Genomic DNA, 27,603 nt, shown 5'->3' with positions numbered 1-27,603 from the left:
AAACAAGCTGATTTGGTAAGAGGTGCAGACATTCACGGTCCAGCAGATGGCCCCAGTGCGCCCAGCTGTGATGACATATTGCTGTGTTCTGACATAAGGCACTATGATCTGAATATGCCACACGCTCACCTTATGTCACACGGCCTGCTGCACATGAGCAGGCTCTTGGATATGAAAAGGAAGGGACTCCCAGGGCACAGTGCACTTGTATGACAGACAGCATTTGAAATCTCAGACTAAGGTCTGGAAATAGTCTTCTAATGCAAGCCTGGATCTTCAAGCACATAAAACCTTTTTTTTTTTTTTTTAAATGCTTAGTTTCAACATCACTGGGGGGAAAAAAAACAATACCCATCACTAAACCCTGATATACATTCTTAAATCATTTTACTCTCTTCTGTTGTGGTCAGTGTTGAAGAGTAAAACATGACCTGGAGCTCTGTCCAAGTTCTCCTTCCGTGTGTCACTCGGCTTCTGGCTCCGTCTGTTTGGTACCTGTCAGGCATGAAAAACAAACATTTCTGTGAGTTGGGGATATGGGTGGGCTCAATGAGCAGAGCGAAAAGTCTCTGCACCTGGGGTTTCTGGTGCCTCAGGATGGCACCCTGAGGTGCAAAGGAGGGCGGACGGAGAGGAGGCATCCCCTCATCAGAGCAGTTCATGTTTATCCCTGTTATGTAATGGAATTCTAAGCATGCCATCTAACTAGGACTCTGCTGCTCAAGATTTTAAAAAGAAATATACACGTTTTAGTCAAAGTCAATAGAAGTTTTCTGGCTTCTCACAGTCAGAAAAATGTAAAAAAATAAGGGTTATAATATGCTTAAAGATGTAATTTTAACTAATTTGCATGTCAAGGGATGGCAGTGGGCTGGCAGGGCTATTTTCATACACAGTGGCTTTCCTCCTACTTCCTTATCAGACATTAAAAACCAGCAGATCTTTGAAAGACATTAAACATCTATAAGAATATAGGACTGAAGTACTACACTCTGACCATTAGATTGCATATTCCCTGCATTTGTGTGCAGACATTCAGGCTTACAGTGTTCAAGCACTGGGCAGTAGAGGTTTGGTGACTGCTGAGAGGAGGGAAATGTCCTGGATCAGTAGCCTTCCTGAGAAATGGTGTTCATTAATGCTTCTGATGTTGTGTACTGTCGAGTTGGAACTGACCCATAGCTGACCCTCCAGCAGATTTTCAGAGGCAGTAAATTGCACAGAAGGCCACTATCCATCCTTCTCCAGCACAGCAGCTGGCTGGTGGATTTGAACCACATGCTTTCAGGTTGGCAGCACAGCTCCTTACCACTAAGCTAATATATATATATATATATTTTTTTTTTACCTGATGCTTTTTAAGATAACCTCTCACCGGTCATCCTGTCAGGACTCTCAGGAGGGCTTGCCCTGGGTACAGGTTGTGGGAAGGCACTAAGTTAAATGAGGGAAGAAACTGGTCAAATCCAGACAGCTTTCAGGACTGTTGTTAAATGCTGTTGAGTCGAGTGTGACTCATAGTAACCCCACGAACAAGAGATCTGAACTCTGTCCTATCTGGCGTCATCCTGATCATCCTTGACACATTTGAGTCCATTGCCACAGACACTCCATCAATCCATCTTGTTGAGGGTCTTCCTCTCCTTTGCCATCCCTCTACCTTTCCAAGCATGATGTCCTCCTCCAAGGAATAGCCTCTCTTAACATGATGCCCAAAATATGAAACCTTCATTGTCTTTGTCTACAAGGAGCACTCTGGCTGTAGTGTCTCCAAGGCCTATCTGTCTGTCTGTTCTTCTGGCAGTCCATGGGATATTCAGCACTCTCTTCCAACACCACAACTCAAATGCATCAGTTCCCCTGACATCCTGATTCACTCTCCGGCTCTCAGATGTGTAGCACGTGCCTGGAAAGACTGTAGCTTGAACCAGGCACACTAAAGTCTTTAAACTGACATCACTGAATTTCAGGACTTCAGAGAGGTCGCCGACAGCAGACCTTCCCAATGCTACATGTCTCCTGCTCTCCTGACTGCTGGCACCAAGGGTGTTGACTAGGGATCTTTTAGGTCTAGGGCTATTCAGTTCCCACCACAATGTTTTCACCACATTGTCTCTCATGCACATAAAGTGCATTACTTAATATTGATCCAGAATCCCAAATAGCTCCTGTTTCAAATATTCACTTAAAAAACTAGCTATTAAAGACATTTTTTCTAAATAGTTATATACAGTATTTTATAAAGAAGTCTAATCAACTACCCCTAGTTATCAATATAACACGATCTCTATGGTAACACACTCTCAAGCGCTAACAGTAGGAGTGAGTTCCTCCTGCAGTAGTATGGGCAGGGAGGGATGGGTGACAGTACTTCAGAATAGCAAAACTGGATGGAAATGGGTTTCTTTTTCTTTTAACTTACCTATTTATTAATTTTTGCACTCCTCATCATTGATAACCATTCAAGATTAACTGTGTGTAAAGTTTTCTTTAGCTTTTTGTATTAGTTGCCTTATACCTTGTCTTTTTGTGACTGAACTTAAGTCATTCAGTATAGTTTGTTTTGGTTTCATCCGTTCTGTGCAGTATTTCATCAATTCTTGATCATTTTTGTGATACATAATTCGCCACTGTGTGAATGTATAGTTTCTTTAACCATCTGTCCACTGATGGACACTTGACTTACTTTGGGTGGTAATTTAACCCAGTTCAATCTCCTCATTCTGATGGTCTTGAGGCACCAAGGTACTGGCGAGAGTAACTCATCTGTCCACTCTGAGATAGCAATCCATAAAGAGTCTTGATGAAGACAATCAGGCACTGCTATTCAGCCTGACAGCATCATCCAAAGGCCAAACTATGTGTCCAGTTACAGGCAAAGGGCTGTTTTTCTGAGGTGCCGGCCACCTCTAGAAGAGGGATTTTTTTTTCTCCCCCTATTTAAATGAAGGTGCTGAATAGTTCTGCTGGTTTGGAAGTTTATAAAGGATAATGACAATACAGGCTGGCCTGGCTCCATCTGCTCAGTTCTTTCTGTACGAACCAACCTCTATGTGCCCTGGCTATACACCTCTCCTCACTCACTCACTCCTTCCTGATCTGACAAATCACATTTATGACAATTTTGATACCCTCTCTGGCAGCACCTCTGATGGTCTGGGCTCCACGTGGGCTGTGGCTGGCACTCACCACAGGCCTTTCAAATGATATACCCAGTATACACTGAAGGCCCCTGAGACCAGTGGCCACGTGAGGGACGTGCCCACTCCTGTTCACCTGTGACATGTCATGGTTTGGCTATGGTGGACTTGGGGCAACTATGGAATTGCTCCAGGGCAAGAGAGGATGGGGGATGGTGGGCAAGAGCCAAGGGTGCTGGGGAGGTCGGTGGGAAAGCTGGGAGAAGGGGCAGGGAAAGGGGCTGTTTGGGGCCTGTGGGGCCAGAGTGGACAGATGGGGTGTCCATCCAGGAACAAGAAAGAAAAGACTGCTGGTAACTTCAAGCTCCCTCACATTCTTGCCTCTTACTATTGAACATATGACAATAAAACCCCCATCACCTCTTCTAAGCCTCCTTCCTCCCTCTCTGCAAGCTTAGTGTTTGAGATCCTGAGAGCTTGTTGAAAGTGAATTTATAGGAAAATAGTTTTAGCCACCAATCCTATCTGGTAGTTAATGTAATTTCCATGAAATATTAATAGGGGGGAAAATCTGTTTTGGTCATAAGTTTTATGCACACAAAGCACACAAGGGGTGTGTGTGAAGGTTTCAGTAGGCACAATTAAAAGATATTCTCCTTGTTATTTTCCAGCTAGTGGTCCAAATAAAGTAAAACAGAAGAGATTTTAACTTTTTAGTGAAAAAAGTCACCATGTAACAGCAATAATTCTCAGATTGTTTGGGGTTCTGAATGCATGATGCTCTGGCGTCAGAATACTTTGGGTGAAATTTCCCCCCCACATGTGGAACACTTTAACTTTAGAACCAGTAAGAAACATAAATTGGTTTATGAAGTAACACATGTATGGTTTAATGCTGAAGTGGAAAGGTAAGAAATGAATTTTTGCTATATCTTATTCTACCACCTTCTAGTACCACAAACTTATTTGAAAACTTGGAAATCACCCCTCATACCTGCTGGTGTGAGTATCAGAGCTTGGAGGATGTCAGAAAGGGAAATAATACCCACGATGCTATCTGCCTCGTTGACTACCACGAGCCGATGGACCTGCGAACATGAGCAAAGGAGCCCGTGTGTGAACAAGTCAACAAAACCAGGAAGTTTAAAAACGGGAAAAAGTTAGAAAATGAATGCATGCCACTGATGAGCAGTCTTCTCTCGTGTGATTTATAGACTCTGAAAATCCACCACAGGGTCAGCTATGAGTTGGTTCTGACTCGCCAGCAACAAGTTATAAGAGTTCGTTAAAATAATAAATATTATTCATTACAAAATCATATTTTGTTACATATAATCTCTATATACTATTCAATTATGAATTTTTAATTAACACGTTGCTGCACACTTTAAAATTGACGACCGTGCTTAGAAACACTTCCCCCCCACCCCGATGTATTACTGTAATTTGCAGCAATGTGTTAATAAATACCCTAAATCAAAGCTCTTGTTCCTCCAGGATTTATGTGAAAATCTGGAAGCATCTGACCAGTTTATGGAATATATAGTTGCTCTCATCACGTATCACACTGACCCTCCAGCAGGTTTTAAGAAGCAGTCAATCAGGAGAGTGTCCATCCTCCTCTCATGGCGCAGCTGGTAGATTCAAACTGCACACCTTCAGTATGGCCACACAATTTCTTACTACTAGACACCAGAGCTCCTTAACAGCTGTCACCAGGACTTACAAATTCAATTCAACATTCACCAATCACCTACTACAGGCCAATAAGTGTGTCATCTTTGGCATGGGAGACACCCCGTTCAGAACGACCTCAGAGTGGCCTCCCTCATCATTTTGTACTTTCTGCAGCATGACTTCCCTCCCCACCACCCGCCTTTTAAAACCAGTAAGGCAGGAGGGTAGGAAAGCGAGAGGAAAGAATGTGATCAAGCCACTTTACCTCAGCTCTCACTATTCTGTCCACAATGGTCTCCAGTGTTTCCAGCTTATTGCACTTCACGACACCTTCAAAATACTGTGACCGGTGCTGCAGGGCCTGGGTCACCGTGATGTCTAGGTTATTGTATGTTTTCTCAGCAGCAAGATTCTGTAACAGAGGAACACAATAGATGAAATCCTTTCCTCCTAAACAACTTCCACTTTACTATTATTTTATATTGATTTGCACATAAAATGTGTTTTTATTGTGTATCATTCATGTACAGTTTCACCCCTTCTTATATTCATATTGTGTTTCAAACTATCACTCACACATTAGCTTGCATACAAAGTTTGTATACATTGTGTCTCACACTATCCCTCATTCACATTGTTTCATACAATCATTCTCATTCATTCTGTTTTATAAAATGAAACACCACTGAGTTATACCTACTATTACCCCAACTTATCAGGTCCCCATTAATTAATTCCATTCCCCACAAACCCATCCCCCAATTATCTCCTTCCATTTCAACAGTGACCAAAATCACTAAGTTTAAGATGATCTGATAAAGAAATACCAAAAATCTTAATATTTATTTTATCACCACCACAAGTTCTTTTCAGCTTACAGTATGCCACACACTGGTATTTCAGTTTGTGAACAGAAATTAGTCTATATTTATATGATATGCCTTCACTGTGAAGAAACATTGTTACTTTTTGATTGCATGTCCTACCAAAGGTTTGTCTCCCATTTTGCCTTTCAGTGCTTACAGCCTGACTGAGTAACTCTTCCGAAATGTGGACTAACATTTACTACACAGGGTGATAAATGTCATAGGGTTGGGCAACCCATGTCACTGGATTCTCCCTGAATCTTACAACCTTCCCAAGGTGGGGTGTGCTGGGAGGGTGTTGGGACTCACACACCATCATATAATCATGAAAGAAGCAACCTAGTTAAGTCCCACAGATCAAGACAGCTTCTCAGGGTCTCAGTAAAAATTCTAGCAATGCATTTTGGTGTCATTAAGTTAAACAGAACAGACTGAACCAAAAAAGGGACTGAGAGATCAATAAAAGAATACTTAATGTTGGGGACAACATTGTAGCACATCTGTTGTTATGCACTGTTGAGATAGAACTGACTTATAGCTCACGCTCCAGGGGCTTTTTGGAGGCTGTAAACTGCGCAGGGAGAGGCCGCCCATTTTCCTCCCATGGGCAAGCTGGTAGATTCGAACCATGTGTCGTGGTGTTGTTAAGTGCAATTCCTTACAAATAAAGCACCAGAGCTCTCCTACAATAATGCTGAGGTCAATATTGTAGCACATCTAGAGTACCAAAACATTAGTCCTCTTTTTTTTTAGAAGTAGTATAAAACTATTTTAAAGATGCAAATTTAAAATTCATGGATAAATTAATGTAGCCATTAACCATAAACTTAGCAGACTTGAACCAAGGACTCACATACAGAACTTTACATAACTCTGTCTCTGCCTTCTCTAGCCAGTGGCCCCAAGCAGTGACCTATGGGCACACACCCAGCAAGCTGGGCACGCTCAGGGCATAGTGTCCAGGCTTGGATGAACAAGATTGCCACAGAGACACAACCACTTACAGTATATACACACGTAGTGGCAGAAAGTATAAATATGCTGAGAAGACCAAGTTCTAAAACGTAGTAACATTTTAGTAACATAGATCATTAAAATCAATAGTATGATTAAAAAAAGTTAGAGTTAGAAATTATTAAATCAGAGAAAAACACAAAACCAGATTAATGATTTAAGTTTCAAAAGACATACTAAGTAAAAAGTTAAATAGATTAAAAAAAATACTTACAATTACATCGAATTTGGAATAAATATCTACAACTTTTCCTAAAAATGAAAATAAATGTTAGAAACAAACCCCAATTCATTTCAAAATCAGTCTTAACGAGGTAACTACCAGGAAATAACCCTGCCAGTACCCAAACCCATTACTGCCAAGTTGATTCCGACTCCTGACCGTGCAGGGCTGACTAGAACCGCCCCGTGAGTCCCAAGCCGTAAATCTCTCAGAAACAGACTCCCGTCCCTTCCTCCTGCAGAGCAGCTGGTGGCTTCAAACTCCTAATTAGTGATTTGTAGTTTAGTCAACGGGCCACCAGGGATTCTTATGCCCCAAAATTAAACATTAATAATAAATAAGGTGAACTTTGTCTATTTTTACTTTTGATCTTTGCCACAAGGGCGAGAAGTGATATGGGTGTGAAACTGTATCTTAATGGAAAATTAAAGAAAAATAAACCGGTTTAAACTGCTTATTATCCTGTGTGCTTTTTGGTGTTCAATTTACCCGTGGGATCTATAGTTTCATTGCCCCCGCTTATCTGATATGGCAGATCATTTAAAAAGAATTTTACCCTAATAAGTTGTTTCTGTTCCACTAGTATGGCCAAACGCACAAACCTGACTCATCCACAACAGGCAAAGCTGATATTCGTCTTTCTACAAATATGTTCAAGGCTTTAATGATAGGAGTGTCTGGATGTATGAAGGCAATGTTGTGGTATGTTCCTATTCCAAGCTCATCCAGGTTCTGCTTCATGAAGGCAGGCTTTGGCATATCAGACATCTAAACAGAAGATAAATGCAAACGTTCTAGAACCAAAACAGACCTTTTAAATGCTCAAATGTCCAGATTTGAGTGAAAAACTATGCACAAGCAAATTAAAGTTAGTCTTCTCTAACAATCTACCTACACGTCTGAATTAATATGAAAAAACCCTGACATTAGGTATCTTTTTTTCCAATCAGTTTGTATACCTATACTTTGTTTAATAGACCAAAGAGTAGCACTGACATGTTAACAGTTTCCCCCTCTTTTTATCTACTTGATAGGAGGTAGAAGTAAATAGCAGGCTTATTTTGTAAATTTAGACCTGGCAGCCACCAAGAATCCTTTCTTCTTAATTATTCACGCTGTCTCTGGTCCTGCTGTCAGTGTTCAGAACCAACATTCTCGCGGCCCTAGTACTCAGCGTGTGTGCTGGTGGCTGTGCGAGCTGCTTGAGCTAGTCCTCATCCACCCCACCTCTACCTCCTGAACGCGCCTCCGCAGGACTCCAACGTCTGTCTACTAGAAACAAACGACAAGCCAGCTCAACAGAATTAGAAGAGTCTCTCTGAAAAAGTAACTTTTCTTTTCATGGGCTGTTTTAACAGGAGGAGGGAGAAGTCAGAAGAGAAAAGTCTAGGATCACATTTGACTATAGCAAAATAAGGTCTACGGTTTCAAAAATCCACCTTTTATAAAGGGTACAGATGATTCCATCCTCCTGGTGTACCTTATAATTATCAGGAAAAGATGAACAATTAGAAGAAACAAAATGTTCAAGTCAAAGAGTTCATCAATATTCAAAGCATGAGAATCCTAGAAATTTAGAGAAAAAAAAAAAAAAAAGAAAGACCTATTAGGTCATCTAGTCCATCTCAGTACAGGACAATTCCCTGTTTACTATACACTCGAAGGGTAATGCTACCTTTTCTCAGGAAACAATCTCCTAAGTCAGTAAAACCCAGGCTCTGAAATGTCTTGCTTAAATTTATTTACTTAAAGTCTCTGTTTGTCTTTGAAAATCTCTAGCTGAGTATTCTGGCATATCTGGAATATTATAATTACCATATTGGCCCAAATCTAAGGCAGTACCTACCGGGCAGAGGAAATTGTAATCGATGAGAAAAAGTAAAGTAGCTTTGCTGAAGGGCTAGCTTTTATGAAGCACAGCAGCAAGCACGGTGTAGGCTTTGGTGTTTGATCTCCTGGGTTTGAAGCTGACCACTGAGCAGCCGTCAGAGTATGGGCTCCATCTGTAACCCAGGTCAGTGCCACCCATGCATGACAGGATTCAAAAGGCCTATGATGCTGGCGGAGATGCCACACGCCTAGGAGTGGTGCAAATGCTGGCTCCATTCCCACCAATTGAGAACTGAACCTCCCCCAGTTTCATCACCTACCAAATGGCATTAATAAACACTATACTTGACAGGGTAGCAGTGAGGACTCGATGTGTCTTGTGCAGGGTTACTGTCTGACATATAAAAAATGCTAAGCAGCAGTTAGCACTCAAGATTATCTTATTTCAGAAGTATTGCTCAGAGGATTAGATGAACTAAAAACCTGGCATGTGGTGAGCCCTCAAATCAATGGCATCTCTACTCCTGCTCTCACTGTGCTCTCTGCCCCCCATCCTCAACTCCCAGCACACACCTGCACAGGACAGAAGTGGGCAGGTCAGCTGAAGGACACTGAGAGTCCAGTCCCCAGGGCTTCTCCCCTAGGCTGGCTGCTTATGAGATGCCACAAGGATTTTGTAAATCACTCTTCTCCTTCCTAGCTTCTTTCTCAGCACCGATTTAAACACAAAAGGCACTATTTACACACTGAAATGTCACAGGACTAGTTTGACAGAAAGGGGTCCCTCCAAGTTCCAGCCCTGTATGCGCCCTGAAGCAGAAGTGGGCCTTGTGCAGCCTCCTGGAGGCAGTGCTGTGGACCCTCCCATCTCAGTGCAGTCTGCCTGCCTTCTCTGGGCTGTGGGGAAGGAACCAGAACACTAATTTGAGGCCAATTTTTAATGCCCAATTCTTTCACAACCAATGTTCAAATGATCTCTCTGGGCCATTAATGAGGCTTCCCACTGGTTCTATTTGACAAATTATTTATAACCTCAAATTTAGAGCATGTAATTAAAAAGGAGAAAACCCCAAAAACTCTCTTGTGAAACTCCCTGTTCATTCTCAGCCTCTTTTTATACTGCCGGCCAAAGAGGTTCTAAGTGTTGCTTGATCATGAAACCGCTTCGTTTCAAAAGCTTGAGAAGACAAGTAAATAGCAATACAGCCCTAGTTTGGACCAACATGGTATCTACCTGCCAAAACTGAACTTGCTTTGGGATCTTCTATCACTGCTGCTATTAAGAATAAGATAGTAAGACATTACTGGAGATGGTAGGTTTTTTTTAACGTTTTTAAATAATACAATACCAATAAAGCATTAGACGGCTTCCCTCCCCCATATGTATTGGTTCAACTTGTTTTATCTAGACAGCAGTATCTTTAATTAGATTGACCTGCAATATGTTTTATTTCTCCTTGTATTTTGGGTGATAAAAGTCTAATTAATTTAAATAAGACAATCCAGAGGGTTTTAAATATTTTGATACTTGCACTGGAAGGTTTTTGACTGGAATCAACTATGAGAAGGTACAATTCGAACTATAAATTGACAAACTGAAGTTTAGAAATGGAGATATCAAAGCTAACAACTTCTCTCCAAGGTAACAGGAGCCAATTTATTTGGAAGTAAATCAGTTAAAGCAAATGCAACTATGATTTTAGAAACACTAAAAACTACTTACAAAAAGCTGGAGAAACTTGAGGATTCTTTTGTGGGTAAGTATATAAAGTGCATTCCCACTGATAGGGTCAATAACTGGCAATCTGTGGATTTTATTTTTGATCAATGAGTATACAGCATCGAAGAGGCTGTGGGAAAAGCCATTAAAGTTGTTAGGAGACTTTAAAGAAAACCCTGGAAAAGTATGGACCACCCCCGCTCTGAATGCATTGTGACTTCTTATTACAAGAATAAAAGGTTGACCAGCTTAAAAGTAGTGTTTGGAAGGTTTTTAAATTGGAGATTTCAACAAATTTTTTTTTAAAAAAGCATGCTCATAAATCTCAAATGCAAGTGTATGTTAGAAATCTCTAGAAGAGCGTATTTTTAATGGCATTTGATCTGAAAAATGGCAGGACCTAAACCCCAGGGACAGCTATCGAGATGGGCAGTGTGCAGGAAGCGAGCGGGAGGCAGGCAGGCACCAAACACGGAGGCAGGGCGGACCCACGGAGTCAGCTCTCCTGTGCTACTCTGGCCTCTGCTCCAACCCCAGGGAGAAGGCTCAGCAGGTTTATCTTCCTATTATGATTTAGAAATAAAAAAAAAACAAACCAAAAACCCAAATATGTTCACAGCCATTCCCAAAACCTTGGACCAAAATGTGCTGTCTAGACAGCTACACGAAGCCAGCTCACTCTTGCAGCTGCCTCTAAAGCAATGTGTGTCCCGTGTGTTTTGATTGTTTAAAAATGATTGTGATAAAATAAGGAGGATAAAAGTTCGTCACTTCAACCATTGTAAGTCTCTAATTCAGTGACATGTTAATTACAATCACAGTGTTGGGCAACCATTACCACATATAAAAATTTTTATCACCCAAACAGAAACTCTGTACCAGTGAAGCAATAACTCCCCTATCCAGCCCCTCTCCTGCCCCTCGGAACCTCCCACGACTTCCTTCTCTGAATTGCCTTGTCTAGGTATTCAATACGAGTGGACTGACACGGTGTCTGTCCCTTGTGTTTAACTTATGAGCATCAGGCTTTCAAGGTTCACTGACTTCATCACACACATCAGGGCTTCATTTTGCTTTATGGTTGAATGATATTCTCCTGTATGTATAGTTGCACATTTTGTTCACCCATTCACCTGCTGATGGGCACTCAAGGTGTTCGTTCCTTCCTTGTGATTACTGTGACTAATGATGCCATGAACACTGGTGCCCAGGCACCTTTAATCTTCAGTGTGTACAGAATCACTGGAGGAGTAGTTTAAAACCTTGCCGCAAGTGACGGTAATACATCGGAAAGAAAAAAAAATGTGTTTCTAAGCACGGTCGTCAATTGAAAAGTGCGTGGCAACGTGCTAAAAACATACTCCTGGACATTACCTTCCAAAGAGACTAATAGCAAAGCCAAGGAATCTGCATTTTAACGGGCTTCCTAGATGGATTCTGCTGCAGGCAATCTGGATTTTCAAAACTCTTCATTAGAACCTTTCCCAGCCCACTAGCAATCATTGGAGCCAACAATCACTATTTTTACTGTTCCTAAATGTATTTAATATGATGGAAAGAGTGACAAGAACTTGTGCCAATTTAGATGGAAAAAATATGATCTATTATTTGTAAATTCTATTATAGTAACAACACAGATAACTCTGAATGAATGAATGTTTTCAAAGGAGAAAAATGACAAGTTTACCTTGCATCTGGAGATATATTCACTAAAGGCTTAAATGTTTCTTGTAAATAAAGCTCTGTATTTACAGAAAGAAAATTTGCCATTAGTAATGTATCTGTTCAATGCAGTTACTAAATATCCTTCAATTGATAGCCAATAGTTAGGATTAAAGACTCAAATAAAAAAATATAATTTACCCAAAACTGTCAGTTTAGTTAAAGTCATACCTATTTTAAAAACTACTAAGCAGTTTCCAGTCAAGATTGGTGGAAGATCTATCAACAATCTGCGTTATGCAGATGACACAACCCTGCTTGCTGAAACTGAGGAGGACCTGAAGCACCTGCTGCAGAGGGTCAAGGACTATAGCTCCAATATGGATTGAGGCTCAATGTCAAGAAGACAAAGATTCTCACCACTGGGCCAAATGGAAGCATCAGGATGGATGGTGAAGAGATTGAGATTGTTCACAGCTTTAGTTTGCTTGGCTCCACAGTCAACAGTCTTGGCACCAGCAGCCAGGAAATTAAAAGGCGCATTGCCATGGGAAAGTCTGCTGTTAGGGACCTCTCCAAAGTACTGAAGAGCAATGGTGTCTCTCTGGAGACTAAGGTGCGTCTGATACAAGCCATCGGCTTCACAATCACTGGTTGTGCATCAGAGAGTTGGACAATGACTAAGGAGGACAGAAGGAGAATTGATGCCTTTGAGCTGTGGTGCTAGAGAAGAGTACTGACGGTACCATGGACTGCTATGAAAACAAACAGATTCATCCTGGAAAGGATTAAACTGGGAGGCTCCTTGGAGGCAAGGAATCTGAGGCTCCGTCTAACATACTTTGGACATGTTGTAAGAAGAGACCGGTCCTTGGAGAAGGACATCATGACTGGAAGGGTGGAGGGACAGCGCAGGAGGGGAAGGCCCTCTATGAGGTGGATTGATTTGGTGACTGGGGTTATTGGGATGGGAGTGTCAGAGACAGTGCGATTGGCACAAGACAGAGCAGAGTTTAGGGCTCTTGTGCACAGGGTCGCTATGAATCGCAAGCAACTTGACGGCACATAACAGCAACAACAACAAGCAGTTTCCAGGATGTTGGCTTTGTGGAAGAATTTAAATACTTAAAAACAGTATTCAAAAGATTAAGAATTCGGTAAAAGATCCATACCACAAACAAGCTTACCAGAATGTTTAGCTTTTAAAACTAGTTACAAAGACGGGTGATAAAGGAAGCTTTGAGTTCTTGAAGTTATGCTATTTGATCCAAATCATCTAGTTTAAGATTAATTTGTATGTTTTGCTATACTTTGTAAGGAAATAATAAAATGTAAATAAGAGTTTTTGTTGTTGTTAAGTACCGTAGAGTTGTGCATGATTCATAGCGACCCTGTGAACAGCCATCCTGCACCCTGCCCTATCCTGTGCCATCCTCCTCATCTCTGAGACACGAGAGGCCATTCCTGAATCCATCTTGTGGGAGGTCTTCTTCTCCTTTGCTAACTTCTCAAGTATGATGTTCCTCTGCAAGGAGAAGCCTCGCCTAGCTACATGTCTCAAGTATCAAGGATGAAGAAGCGCTCTCATCCTTGCCTCCTGGGAACACTATGGCCACCCCGTTTTCAGTTGGTTCTATTTACAGTCAGTAAATAAGGGTATGTTTTTAATTTTGTTAAAGTTAGGCATTCTTTTGCTGCATCTTCTATGTGTTGTTTTCCTGTGCTGATCCTCTAGCTGATTTTCAAAGGGAGTAAATGGAGGAAAATGCCTATCCTTCTCCCACAGAGCAGCTGGCAGATTTGAACCCTGTGCTTTTGGGACTGCTGTACAAGTTCTTACCACTAAGGCCACCAGAGCTCCCTAAAGCAAGCACTATTCATGGAAGTAGTGCTGAGTGAATAATGACGCCATAATGGGCAATTATCTGTATTATCTTTAGCCCCTGCATGCTGTAGGTGTGCTACAAATGTCTACTAAGTAGACATTAAAGTCGATTAAATAAGGATAGAGAATAATTACAGTAAATAAGGATAGATAGTAATTACAGTACTATGGCATACTATTAAAAAAATGAAACTAGAAATAAGTAGAATGATGATTTAATGAACATACTTTACAATAGGAAGAGAGAAAAGGATCTGAAGTATTAAGACATATTTTGTAAAGTAAGTATATTTTTCCTGACAGTAAAAAGATATTCAAGATCCAACAATAATGCTTACCCCTCCATGTTTCAATCTTATGTTCCTCTAATTCATATATCTGTACCTGCAAAAGGAAAATTCTCACTTACAAATGTTAACATATACAACATGAATGAAAAGGAAGTTATTCTTTCATAACTACTGTCAAGGCCATTAATTTGGCAGATAGATGCAACACAGTTGGTAATTCAGAAATTCTGGTAATATCAATGAAAACCAGAAAAAATAATAATTTTCATTTCTCTTTAAGTATATGTTATATAAACTTAAAACACAATAAACCAGTAAAATACTATCATTTTGGTAATTTAATTTGAAAATTTCCAATTTATTTCAGTTTTAAAACAGATACATTCAGTTCTACTTTTTAGAGGATACATAAAAGTCTTTTTAAAATATCTTTAATTTTAAAAAGGCAATATATTAGAATTTTGTAAATAAACTATTACAAAACAAATGAACAACAACAAAAAAGGCAACTGATTAATCTTGTGCTAAAACCAAACCCAAAGACAACTTCTGCTGGGTCATGCCACCATGCGGTCATGCCAGAGAGAGGGGTGAAGCACACGAGATGACACAAAGTAACTGTAATTCCGCAGATGTGTTTCAAATCTCAACTCTGCTCTTACACTTCAGTTTAGCTTTTTAAACAATTTACTGGAAGAGAGCTATATTTTATTCCATTCCAAAGAAAGGTGATCTGATAAGAGTAGAAATTATCGAACAGTATCATTAATATCACATGTAAGCAAGATTCTGCTGAAGATTATCCAAAAACTACTAAAACAATTAATCAAGAGAGAACTGTCAGATGTGCAGGCTGGGTTTAGAAGGGGTTGTGGTATTAGAGATATTATAGCTAATGGATCTTGGCTGAAAGCAGAGAGTATCAGAAGAATGTCTATCTGTGTTGCATTAACTATGCAAAGGCATTTGACTGTGTGGACCACATCAAACTGTGGCTAACTATGAGAAGAATGGGAATCCCAGAACACTTGATCATGCTTATGCAAAACCTATACTTGGACCAGGAGGCAGTCGTCAGAACAGAGCAAGGAAACACTGCATGGTTCAAAATAGGGAAGGGTATACGCCAGGTATATATCCTGTCTCCGTATCTTTTCAATCTATATTCAGAATAGATCATCCAGGAAGCTGGGCTCTATGAGGAGAAATATGGCATCAGGATTGGAGGAAGACTCATCAACAATCTGTGTTATGCAGATGACACAACTCTTCTTGCTAAAACTGAGGACCTGAAGTGCCTGCTGCAGAAGAAGGTCAAGGACGGCAGCCTTCAGTATGGATTGAAGCTCAATATCAAGAAAAGAAAGATTCTTACCACTGGGACAACTGGCATCATGACAGACAGTGAAGAGACTGAAATTGTTAACAGCCTTTAGTTTGCTTGGCTCCACAATCAACATTCTTGGCACTAGCAGCCAGGAAATTAAAAGGTGTACTGCCTTGGGCAAGTCTGCTGTCAGAGACCTCTGCAAAGTACTGAAGAGCAATGATGCCAGACTGGAGACTAAGGTGTGCCTGATACAGGTCATGGTCTTTGCAATCACTTGCTATGCATCAGAGAGCTGGGCAACGACTAGGAGGAGAATTAGGAGAAGTAGAAGGAGAACTGATGCCTTTGAGCTGTAGTGTTGGAGAAGAGTACTGAATATACCATGGACTGCTGAAAGAACAAACATGATCGTCCTGGAGGGTGAAATCAGGTTGCTCTTTGGAAGCAAGGATTCTTCTGACATACTTTGGACATGCTGCAAGGAAGGACCAGTCCTTGGAAAGGGACGGACATCATGCTTAGGAGGGTGGAGGGACAGCGCAGGAGAGGAAGACTCTGGATGAAAAGGACTGATTCAGTGACTGGGGTAATGGGAAGGTGTGTCTGAGACTGGCAGGGTTTAGGGCTGTTGTACATAGTGTTGCTATGAGTTGCAGGTGACTCCACGGCACATAACAACAAGTATTATATGGAACTTCAGGGATACTTGAAAAAAGAAAACCTGGTGTCTACTTAAGCCTTAAAATTCATGTGCATGACAACTGAAGAGCTCTCTCTTGCTATCGAGTTGTTGCTGACTCTCCAGCTAGCAGGTTTCCGAAACTGTAGGACACCAAGGAGACTTGTGTGTAACTGTTTGAGATTCTGACTGCCGGAGAGGTGCTGCCTTTGAGCTAGCAGTGCAACTCCTTATGGACTATGCCATCAGAAGTGACTCATAGCTGACTCGCCAGTAGGCTTCAGGAGGCTGTAAATGGCATGGTACAAGATTGCCATCTTTCTCCCCTGGAGGCACTGGTGGATTTGAATCTGCTGCCTTTGGGTAGACTGTGCATGCTAAGCCACCAGAACTCCCTAATTTTAAGACAGTATTTATTACATTAAAATCTTGAACTTGAGTTGAACATTAGGGAAGTATAGAAAATTCAGAGTCACCCTTAGTTGATGTCAACTAGAGAATAATTGGGGTTTTGTTTTAATATAATAAATGGAGAAATGGGACAATAGACACTCAAAAACAACTAATGACATCTATGAATAAGAGGTAGCATGCCATCTAGTAATAACAGATAATATATACTGAGCATTTTTTATTCCTTTCACAATGCTCTTTTGATTGTATTGGGCCTAAAAAGAAAACAAAGAACTTAAAAAAAAAAAGCCACTGAACAGCTGACAAGATATATACAGTAAGATCATACTCCAAAAGCTTTAGTGCTCAGAAATGAAAAGAAAGTAGAGATGAACAGGAGCTTAGTCAAGGCAAGCTTTGAGGAAGCAGGATTTCAGCCAGGATTTAAATGACAGAGATGAGGTTTAGATAAAGAAGAAAAACTTGAATAAGGGTATGGAAGAAAGAAAAAAGAAAAAAAAAGAAGACTACTATTTTGTGTTCATTTAGAAAGGAAACCAATAAAGCCAGTCGCCATAGAATCAATTCCAACTCCTGGAGGTCTTTCAAGTGTCAGAGTAGAACCGTGTGCTCTGGCAGGTTCCAATGGCTGTAATCTTGACAACAGCAAGCCCAGGGCCTTTCTCACAGAGCGGAGAGGACACAAACCTCTGACCCTGTGGTTAGCACCTAAGTGTATTATTAAACACTGAACCACCCAGGGACACTCAGAAAATCTGACAAAGTTGCAAAAGGCTACTAGAATAAATAAATGGATCCTGCAGGACAAATGGTGAACACAGAAAAAACCATTTGTGCTTTTAAATTTATTAGTGATGAATTATTTGGGATAGAAAATAAAACCATTTTGATATAAAAAAGTATTTTTTCTCTTTGTAAGTTCAAAACAGGTTGGGAGTGTGGAAAAAATATGTTTCCTAAAGTATTAAAAATTTAAAAATTTGAGGTTGTAAATAGACACATTAAATTTACTTTTAATAATTTTGATTTAATTACCTATTGCTGAGATGTCATATTTTTATAAACGTTTAATAGCATTTTTTATAAAAATATGTTATTTATTACATTCATGACTTTGCCAAGCCAAATGGAGAGATACAATCATTCTAAGAAAAACTAGCCTTTACTGATATTGGTAATATTTAACAAATCAACATGTCTTTAGAAATAAATACATCACACAGAATTTTTGGTCAAAGAAAGTTTTACAAGGAAACCTGTTTTTCCATTTCATGTACTCATTACTGACTACTACACATAAAGACTGTATTAACTGGAGAAACTCAGATGCCGAAAACAGTAACAGTTAAAAATACACAATTCTATCATATTCTCTCTGATCCTTGGAATAAAACAAGCGTTAAAAAGGCAGAATTGGCTTTAAAACTAGATTCTATGGTAACAATGTTCTCAGCTGGGCAAGAAATTATGCCACCAAAATTAGCCAATAACAACTGACAGAAAATATAAAATCTAAAAAAAAAAAGTAATTTCTTTAGTTTTACTTGTTTTAAGCCCCCAAATATGTAAAATTCATGTAATATACTTGCTGGGCAATTGCATGACACTATATTTGTATCAACAGACATATTAGGACAGCTCTGTGGCAGGTTCACATCAAGAACGAGGTCATTACTGTTTTGTCTCCAGGAGAGGAGTGAGGTGGCGAGTGCCCATACAGTCACCACACGAAGGCCACTTCTCAACACTAGGTACACACATGTCCCAAATGCCCTCACATGCGAGTCCAGTTAGCACAAGTTTAGAGAAACTTACAGAACACCTAGGTAACAAGCACTTAGATTTTTATTACCCTAAGACTCTCTCTTATTTTTCCTTCAACTACCTTCTTCAGGCTTCAAATGTATACATCACTTGGGGCAAAGCCAGCTATCTAAGATTCAGTTTTATACTGAAGTCTCCTGCACATTATATATGTATTTGAAAGTCAACCCCTTCCACGTCTCCTTATTAAAAAAAAAAAAATTCCAGAGAATCTTAGCGTGTTCACATCCCTAAACAGAGACACAGACACACAAAGCCACAGTTACTGGAAGGACTACTGGTACTCACCATGGGTGATTTGTAGTATCTATGGAGTATGTTTATGAAATCTGTAATTGTTAGCATTCCTGGAACAAAGAAGTCCATGTTAAAAGTGAAACTAAGAAAAATCTCACATGCCTACAGAACCTGGAATAGGTATTACAAAAGCTTAAAAAACAGAAACTTTAAAGATATATCCAGTTTTAAGAAGTTATGTTTTTAACTATTAATTTTTTCATTAACTATACTGAACTGAATAGAAAAATTACAACAGACATGCACTTATAGGCATGAAATAACAAAGTATTCAATAAGTTTCAGAAAGATGCTAATCTTCCAATAAAATGACTTTTTTTTTAAGAAGCATTCTAAAAACAATGGTTTTGAGAGGCAGTTTTATTTTAATGTTATTAGGTGCCATCTAGCGACTTTATGAACAACAGATCTGAACGTTGTCCGATCCTGGGCCATCTTCATTATCTCTGACATACTTGACCACAGTAACAATTACTGTGTCAATCCAGCTAGTTGTCAGGCTTCCTCTTTCACAGAGCATGCATCTTTCCAAGCAAGAGGTCCCTTTCTAAGGAACAGCTTCTCCTAACAACATGCCCAAAGTATGTGAGGCAAAGCTTTGTCATCTTTTCCTCCAACATTTGTTGGCTGCACTTTCTTCATAGATATGATTTTAATAGTCACTGTTTATTGATGGCATGTTGTTGTTGTAGTGTACCACAGAGTTGAAACCTACTGATAGCTGACCCTCCAGTAGATTTTCAGAGGCAGTTAATTGCAAAGGAGGAGACTGCCCATCCTTCTCCTGTGGAGCAGTTTGTGGATTTGAACCTTGTGCCTTAGGGACTGCAGCACAGCTTCTTGCCACTAGGCCACCAGAGCTCGCAAATACTGGTAACATGTTGTTGTTGTTGTGTACCATTGAGTCTGGAGCCAACCCACAGCTGACCCTCCAGTGAGTTTTCAGAGGCAGTAATCACACACAGGGAGATTGCTCATCTTTCTCCCTCAGAGCAGCTGGTAGAACTAAAGCTCTTGCCTTAGGGATTGCAATACAGTTTCTTACCACTAGGCCACCAGAGCTACCCTACTGATGGCAAGTGGTTGTTGTCGGCTATGGAGTTAAGCATGACTCATAGCGACCCTATGAACAAAAGGCCTGAAACCTTTCTATAATTATTGACATTTCTCAAAGTTCATAGTGTTTCCCTAGGCATGAGGTTTAGGAAGTCGATGCCACTCCGGCTTCCAAACCTGTTTTACAACTAGGAGCTCCACCAAACACTGTCCACACTAGGAGACCATTATGGTATTTGATACCCCAAATGGCACAGTATTCAGCATCACAGCAACTCCAAGTTATTCACTACAGCAAACAGACAAACAACTGCTGTACCATTAAAAAATGTTCTTTCTAAAATGAATAAAGACACACCCTTGAGCAGGTCTCCACCCTTGGGTTCTTGTTAACCAAAAGGGGCCAAGGGCCAATTGACACCCTCTTGTGGAGGGGAAAAAACCCCACAGTATCACAAATCAAACACAACCCAAAACTTTCCTTATGTGACACGAGAAACTAGCTTCCAGAGTGGAACCGCTGCTCAAGAGTTTCCAGGCCACAGCGATCCTATAAACATGGATCTTGCCCTATCTGCACTATCACCACAATCTTCTTCATGCTCAAGCCCATAGCTGCTGTTATTGTAAGGTGCTTTCAAGTTGAGTGTGATGCACAGCAACCCTGTGAACAACTGATCTGAATCCTGTCTCAACCTCATTTCTTACCTACTAAAGCCCAGTACTGCAGTTACTGTGTCAATTGATCTCATTGAGGGTCTTTTTCTCCTTCACTGACTCTCCACCTCTGAAAGCATGATGTTCCTCTCCAAGGAATCACCTCTCCAAAGTATATTGAGACAAAGCTTCACCATAATTGCCTCCAAGGAGCACTCTGGTCTTACTTTCTCCAGGATATATCAGTTTGTTCTTTTGGCAGGCCATGGGATATTGAGCACTTTTCTCCAACACCACCACTTAAAGGCATTGATTCTTCTGTCATGCTAATTCACTGCCCAGCTCTCAGATATACAGAAGATGAGTAGAAACATTATGCCTTGATCCCAAAACATATTACTAGAGCAACTTAAATGCAAAGGAAATGTCACAGCTTTACTGGTCATTTTTTCCCCTTGATCTAACAAGAAAGTAAATATATAATTTTAAATATATACTGATATCTAAATTTTGGATGTGTTTGAGTATCAGTGTATATGGAAATTGTGTGTGTGTGTGTGTGTGTGTTTTATTAGGAAGAAGAATGAAACAATAAAGTTCAGAATCCAAGAAAAGTAAATACATACATACCTAAATATAATCCATGGCTTAAAACTGAAATCCAGGGCTTAGAAAGTCTTAATACCAGTTCTAAACTCTTATTTTTACTTTTTAGTTGTTTTTATTCTTTTATACAAGTCATAGTGACTGGGGGATCGATACTCTGTTCTGTTGTTAGGTTCTGTCGAGTCGCAGACGACTCATAGCAACCCTATGAGCAAAAGGCCTGAGCACTGTTCGTACATAGTTTCCAGAGGCAAGCCATTTCGGAAGTGGTTGCCGCTCCTGCTTCCGGGCTTGTTTTAGTCGGGAAGCTCCATCATAGGGTACCTGTTACCACATTTGGCACATCAGTGTCACAGTATTCAGCATCATAGCAACCTATAATACGAGGCCCATAAAGATGAAAGAGAGATGAACTTTTCCTGAGGAAATGAAAACCTCAATAGAGGAGATATAAGCAGATAACTTCCAAACAAGTATCTATAGAGATACATCTACCATCTGCTATGCCCTGTAAGATTGAAAATCACAAAATTTAAATTTTTTTGTTCTGTTGCACAACATTTTAAACAACTTAACGTTGAGTTGACAATACACAGATACTGATCAATCTTATACTATTTCCATTTGCCTTATCCAACGGGTATGTGCCAAAGAGACGAACGATGATGTGCCGAGGATGGTAAAGCATCTTCTGGCTCACACTCTGACTCAAGAGGAAAAATGGAAGTATGGCCACAATGGCAAAGGCACCTAAGCCAAGCTAGTGACAAGAAACCTCAAAGTCCTATCTTGCCCATCAATGTAAGAATGTTCTTGAATGTTTACTTGTCTGAATTCTAAATTATTTAGAACATTTATTAGAACATCTTTAGCTTTTTGCTTCTTTACAACTTTCCCCCAGGCCCACCTTACTTACCTACAAAACTTTGTTTTTTACTTTCCCACAGTGGTGCAGCTCGAACGCCATTGGCAACCAAGGCAAAGAAGGCCTTTTTAACCTGAAGAAAGAGAAAGACAAGAGATAGAGTATACTTTCAAAGTCATCATCTGAGAAAGCTAAACATCTTCAACTATGATAATCTAATCCTGTCAACTATTTTTCAGTTTTTAAAGTTTGGGACAATATAAAAAGTGATATGTATTGTTTTTGTTGTTGTTACGTGTCATCAAATTAAGGATGACTCACAGTGATCCTATGAGAAACAGATCTGAACTCTGTCCTAGCCTGTGTCATTCTCATTGTTGCAGTCACTGTGTCAATCCATCTCTTTGAGGGTCTTCCTCTCTTTCGTTGACTGTCCACCTTCCCAAGCATGATGTCCCTTTCCAAGGAAGAGCCTTTCCTAGCAAGGTCTGAAGTACGTTAAGACAAAGCTTTGTCACCCTTGCCTCCAAGGAGCACTCTAGTGGCATTTTCTCCAAGACATGGGTGCCATCAAGTCAAATACAACTCAAAGTGAGTCCATGAACAACAGATCCGAACCTTGCCCTATTCTGCACCATCTTCATGATCTCTGTCATGCTGAAGTCACTTACAGTAGTAACTCTGTCAATCCATCTTGTTGAAGGTTTTCCTTTGTTTTTTTTAAACTTCTCTACCTTTCCAAGTATGATGTCTCTCTTTAAAGACTGGTTCCTCCTGAAAATACGCCCAAAATAAATAAGATCAAGTTTCACCACCCTTGCTTCTAAGGAGCAGTCTGGTTGCACTTCCTCCAAGACAGACTTATTTGTTCTTTCGGCAGTCTATGGGATATTCAATACTCTTCACCAACATGCACAATTCAAGGGCATCTATTCTTCTTCAGTCTTTCTTATTCACTGTAAATGAACTAGTAACAGCAAAAATCCTTTAGTATTATACCCACAGGCATGGAGGGGCTAGAGAATATTTTTCAAAACTCAAATAACACAATTAACTTAAAAATATTTTTTCTTATTATTTCTAAAGACTCTTGTATACACATCTTACATAATTAAAATCATATAAAAGAATTAACCTTTTAAGGCTAATTCTCCCTCTATGATTATTAGTTTAAGAACCCTGATATTAAATTATTGGAGATTTAGATTTGCTTTTAATATATGCAATAATGAAATAAGATACTTTTCTCAATTTTATGAGGTAAAAAAAATGTAATGAAAGCTACAACAGGCCTGCATTATTTATCTTTTAGAGACAAATATTCACTGAGTACTTATTAGTTTTTCTAACCTGGTTTGAAGAATGTAAGCTACTTTTAGAACTACTTATTATTTCTCTTTTCCCCCAACTGAGCATAGAAAACCATCATTAAAACTATTTATTAGGATCATTCATGATGCCTTCAATGAAAAAGCTACTGAAAAGTTATTTTGGAAATTTCCAATTTGGATATGATGAAATAGCTTAAAACATGTATACAAGTTGAAATTTTAGAAAAAGTTTTATTTAAAGACACTGCAGTGCAACCAAGATACACAAGATTAATGGAGTCACAATTTTAGAATGAAGAAAAGTACATATATCAAACTTGATAGTCATTCTGGCCTTTTTCTGAGGGCATTTCCTAAATCATCTTCATTACATGGATTTCAATGGTAAACTGAAATCTATCAGAAAGAATCCAAGGTCCATGCAAGAATGAGTAAGATACTATCTAAATTAGGTACTCACAGACGGTCCAACATAAAACTAGGGCAGTAAAAGTCCAGATAAGTAAACACGACTGTAGAAAATATTAAACTAAACTGAGAGTGGCTCCACCAGCTGTTCTGCAGGATAAAGATGTGCAATCTCTTCCCACGAGATATATGTTGTTGTTGTTATGTGCTGTCGAGTTGCCAGCAACTCACAGTGACCCTATGTACAGCACCTCTGAAGCCTGCCCTGTCCTGAGCCAGTCTTACTGACTCCAATATGTCTACCCTCATTGCCCTAGTTACTGTATCAATCCCTTTCATCTGGGGTCTTCCTCTCCTGCATTATCGCTCCACCCTTTTGAGCATGATATCCTTCTCCAAGGAACAGGCTCTCCTGGCCACATGCCTAAAGAATGTAAGACGGAGAAAAACAGCTGGAGGGTCAACTATGAATTCAGACTTGAATGGCAATGAGTTGAGCTGAAAGACAAAAAGGACTAGAAAGAACAAAAGAACAGAGCATATGAGATGTGTGAGGCATGACCTAAAGGTCTAACATGTATGTAACAGGAGTCTCAAGAGGACAGGAAAGAGAACAAAGAATATTTGAAGTAATGGCAAAAAAATTCCAAATGAATATAAGACATTCATTTCCAGATTCAAGAAACCCAGCAAATCCCAAGTAGTATAAAATAATAGTATAATATGACCGTAAGTAAAGTAATAGGGAATGTTATGTTCAAAGTTCTAATATAATGACTGTCTTTTCAACAAACAATGGAAGTCAAAATGAAGACAGAAAGCCTCCTAACAGACACATTCTTCACAAACGAAGACAAAGTAAGGGAGAGTTTAAAACAAACAGCTGAGGAAAGTGTACCTGTACAAAAGGCGTTGTTTAGGCAGAAAGAAAAAGATTTCAGAATGGCAGAGTACTACTACAGGTTAAAGAAAGAACACTAGAAAAGATGGACATGTAGGTTGCTGCTGAGTACTGTCAAGCTGGAATCAACCACAGTTCATCTTAGCCTTTCCTAGCAACATGTCTGAAGTATGTAAGACAAAGCTTCACCTCCTTGCCTCCAAGGAGCACTCTGGTTGCACTTTTTCCAAGACATATCTGTTTAAATTTTTTGCAATCCATGGGATATTCTTCTCTAACACCACACTCAAAAGCATCAATTTTTCTGACATTTTTACTCACTGTCCTGCTATCAGATGCATAGCAAGTGGCTGAAAAGACCATGTCTTGAATCAGGCACACTAACATTTTGTGGGTCTTCAAAGTGATATCACAGCTCCTCAGTAATTTGGAGAAGTTGCTGACAGCAGATTTGCCCAATGTAATACATCTCCTGATCTCCTGACTGCTGGTACTGAGGGTGTTGATTGTTGAAATAAGAGGAAATACGTAACAATTTCAATCTTTTCTCCATATATTATGATACTGCTATCAGTCAAGTGGTGAGGATTTTTGTCTTTCTGATGTTGAGATGCACTCCATATTGAAGGCTGTAGATCTTCTGTAGTTAAGTGCTTCAAGTCCTCCCCATTTTCAGCAAGCAAGGTTGTGTCATCTGCATAATGCAGGTTATTGATGATGACATACAGAGTAGGAGAGGAGAAAAAAACCTAAAAACTTACTACCATTGAGTTGATAGAACTCCCTCACTGGGTTTTCAAGGCTATAAATCTTTATGGGAAGAAACTGCCCATCTTTATCCTGAAGAGTGTCTGGTGAAGTTGATTAACACCCTGACATGATACCCCTATACACCACTAGGGCTTCCGTGGGAGGGGAATAAACAGAGTTAAATGATTACAAGGCTTTTGCAATGTCTAGAAAACGATAAAACTATTATAACTCACCCACTAATTACCATCAAGTTGGAACTGAGTCATAGCTGACCATTGTGGGTTTTCAGAGGCAGCAAATTGCACAGGAAAGACTGCCCATTTTTTCCCCATGGAGTTTTGGTGGATCTGAACTGTTACAGAGCTATGCCTTTGGGTTAGCAGCACAGCCTCCTACTGACCACACCACCAGAGCAGTAAGTTAAAGATACCTATTGTAATCTGTAAGGTAGCAACAAAAAGATAAGGGGAGGGGAAAAGACTGTGAAACTAAAAGAGCTAAAAGAAGAGAAAGAACAGAATAGGAACACTTTATGAAAGTGAACAAAAATAAGAAAACATGATTAAAACAACAAATCAAATGAAAAAGGTAGAAAACAGAGTAAAACAGTAGACTTATCCCACCAATAGCAGTAATTACATTGATGAAAATGGACTAAATATTCTAATTTAAAATGGCTTGTGAGGGTAGTTATTATATGATTAATGGTAATTAATATATAAATTAAATAACTGTTATATACAACTTTTGAAAGCCTGGGATCCAATCAAGGACTTTTTTTTCTATTATGGTCTGTATGATGGAGTTAAAAAAAAATGGGTAAGATGTGTAAGATTCAAATAGAGAGGTTGTCCTTCAGTGGGAACATTTCTAGAAGCTTTGAAAAATAATATTCTATCAAGAGGATGCTTAGGTTCAAGACACAAATGGCTGAGCTATGTGAACTTTTACAAAGTAGAAGTCCTAGTTAATTAATTAAAAACACTCATGGCTGAAGACTCATAGCTTGACCCGACATTGGACTTCTGAGAGTGTAAATTACATGGGAGGAGACTGACCATCTTTCTCCTTTGGAGCCACTGGTGGATTCCAATCACTAGATTTGGAAGCACAACTACCTATGGACTATGTCACCAAAATGCAAAAGAAAAAGCTAACACAAGTTAGTGCTTTTATACTTTTTTTTACCTTTTACAGAGTGATCATATCTTGATCTAGCAGAACTTAATAAACATTTTGTCACAAAGAGTTTTATTAAACTTCAGCCTTAAAAACAGTACCAACATAAATAGGAGTTTGACCGTCAAAAGGAGGCCTATTCTGTCAGATATGGAAAAACAAACAAAACCAACATATCTTCTCTAAAAGCTCTAAAATGATATCAGAAAGGCTACAAGTCTGCTCAATGAGTCTCAATGTGTAGTGTCAGAAACTTTGAAAAATGTTTTTGCTGTGAACAGTTCTCCTTTATCAAGCAGCTAGAATTCAGACTTGGTCTTCCCATGTTACTACTGCTCCTTATACAATGCTATTTATTTTGCAAAATGAAATAATAAACATCCTACTGTGATTTTTTTAATAAATGTCATTAAGTATAAAACTGATGCAAAACTGTTCCAATAGTAATCAAGATCCTTAGTCACTTACTAGGCATGTGATGTTTGCTAAACTTTTTAACCTCTTTTTTAACCTCACTATTAACAGTTGTAACATGAGACTAATAAATAATACTCTTTGCAGACTTACTGTGTATATTAAATGAGTCTCTATCTGGATGATCCACAGATTTCAACACTTGAGAGCTGGAGAAGAAAAGTCTTGAATTTTCCACACTATATTGGCCAATCATAATTTAGCAGAGAATGATTTACTAATGTCATTTTACCCAACAAACTGTTTACATGTCACACATCATAGGGGCTCTTATAGGTGTCTCCAAGTTGACTCCAACTCAGCAGCCTTGTTGCTGCTGTTATGAGCAAGAGCCTATGGTGATGAAAGAAGAAGTTCAGGCTGCTTTGAAGGACATGGCCAAAAATAAAGCTCCAGGAATAGATGGTATGCCAATTGACATATTTCAGTTAACAGCTGTTGCCGTGGACGTGCTCACCAAGTTGTGCCAAGAAATCTGGAGAACGACCACTTGGCCAACTGACTGGAAGAGATCGATATTTG

General features: G+C 39.5%; 1 protein-coding gene across 1 annotated transcript in view; it reads right to left on the bottom strand.

Annotated features, from left to right (window-relative positions):
- Nucleotides 1-463: 463 nt before the first annotated feature.
- Nucleotides 464-27,603, bottom strand: part of PRKAG2 (protein kinase, AMP-activated, gamma 2 non-catalytic subunit) — a 409,636-nt gene continuing 382,496 nt past the window's right edge. Inside the window, exons 7-16 of the mRNA XM_006895189.1 lie at nt 22,087-22,168; nt 18,843-18,901; nt 14,356-14,401; nt 12,158-12,212; nt 10,474-10,600; nt 7,523-7,688; nt 6,912-6,949; nt 5,083-5,229; nt 4,135-4,228; nt 464-495 (exon numbers count right to left, since the gene is read on the bottom strand). Coding sequence (XP_006895251.1) covers nt 464-495; nt 4,135-4,228; nt 5,083-5,229; nt 6,912-6,949; nt 7,523-7,688; nt 10,474-10,600; nt 12,158-12,212; nt 14,356-14,401; nt 18,843-18,901; nt 22,087-22,168 — 846 coding nt within the window. The remainder of the gene's footprint in view (nt 496-4,134; nt 4,229-5,082; nt 5,230-6,911; nt 6,950-7,522; nt 7,689-10,473; nt 10,601-12,157; nt 12,213-14,355; nt 14,402-18,842; nt 18,902-22,086; nt 22,169-27,603) is intronic.

The sequence above is a fragment of the Elephantulus edwardii genome, unplaced genomic scaffold, assembly GCF_000299155.1.
Source record: "Elephantulus edwardii isolate Elephantulus edwardi_28Jun2011 unplaced genomic scaffold, EleEdw1.0 scaffold00161, whole genome shotgun sequence".
NCBI lineage: Eukaryota > Metazoa > Chordata > Mammalia > Macroscelidea > Macroscelididae > Elephantulus > Elephantulus edwardii.
Note: the sequence above shows the minus strand (reverse complement) of the source record. Positions and strands in the feature narration are given on the sequence as shown.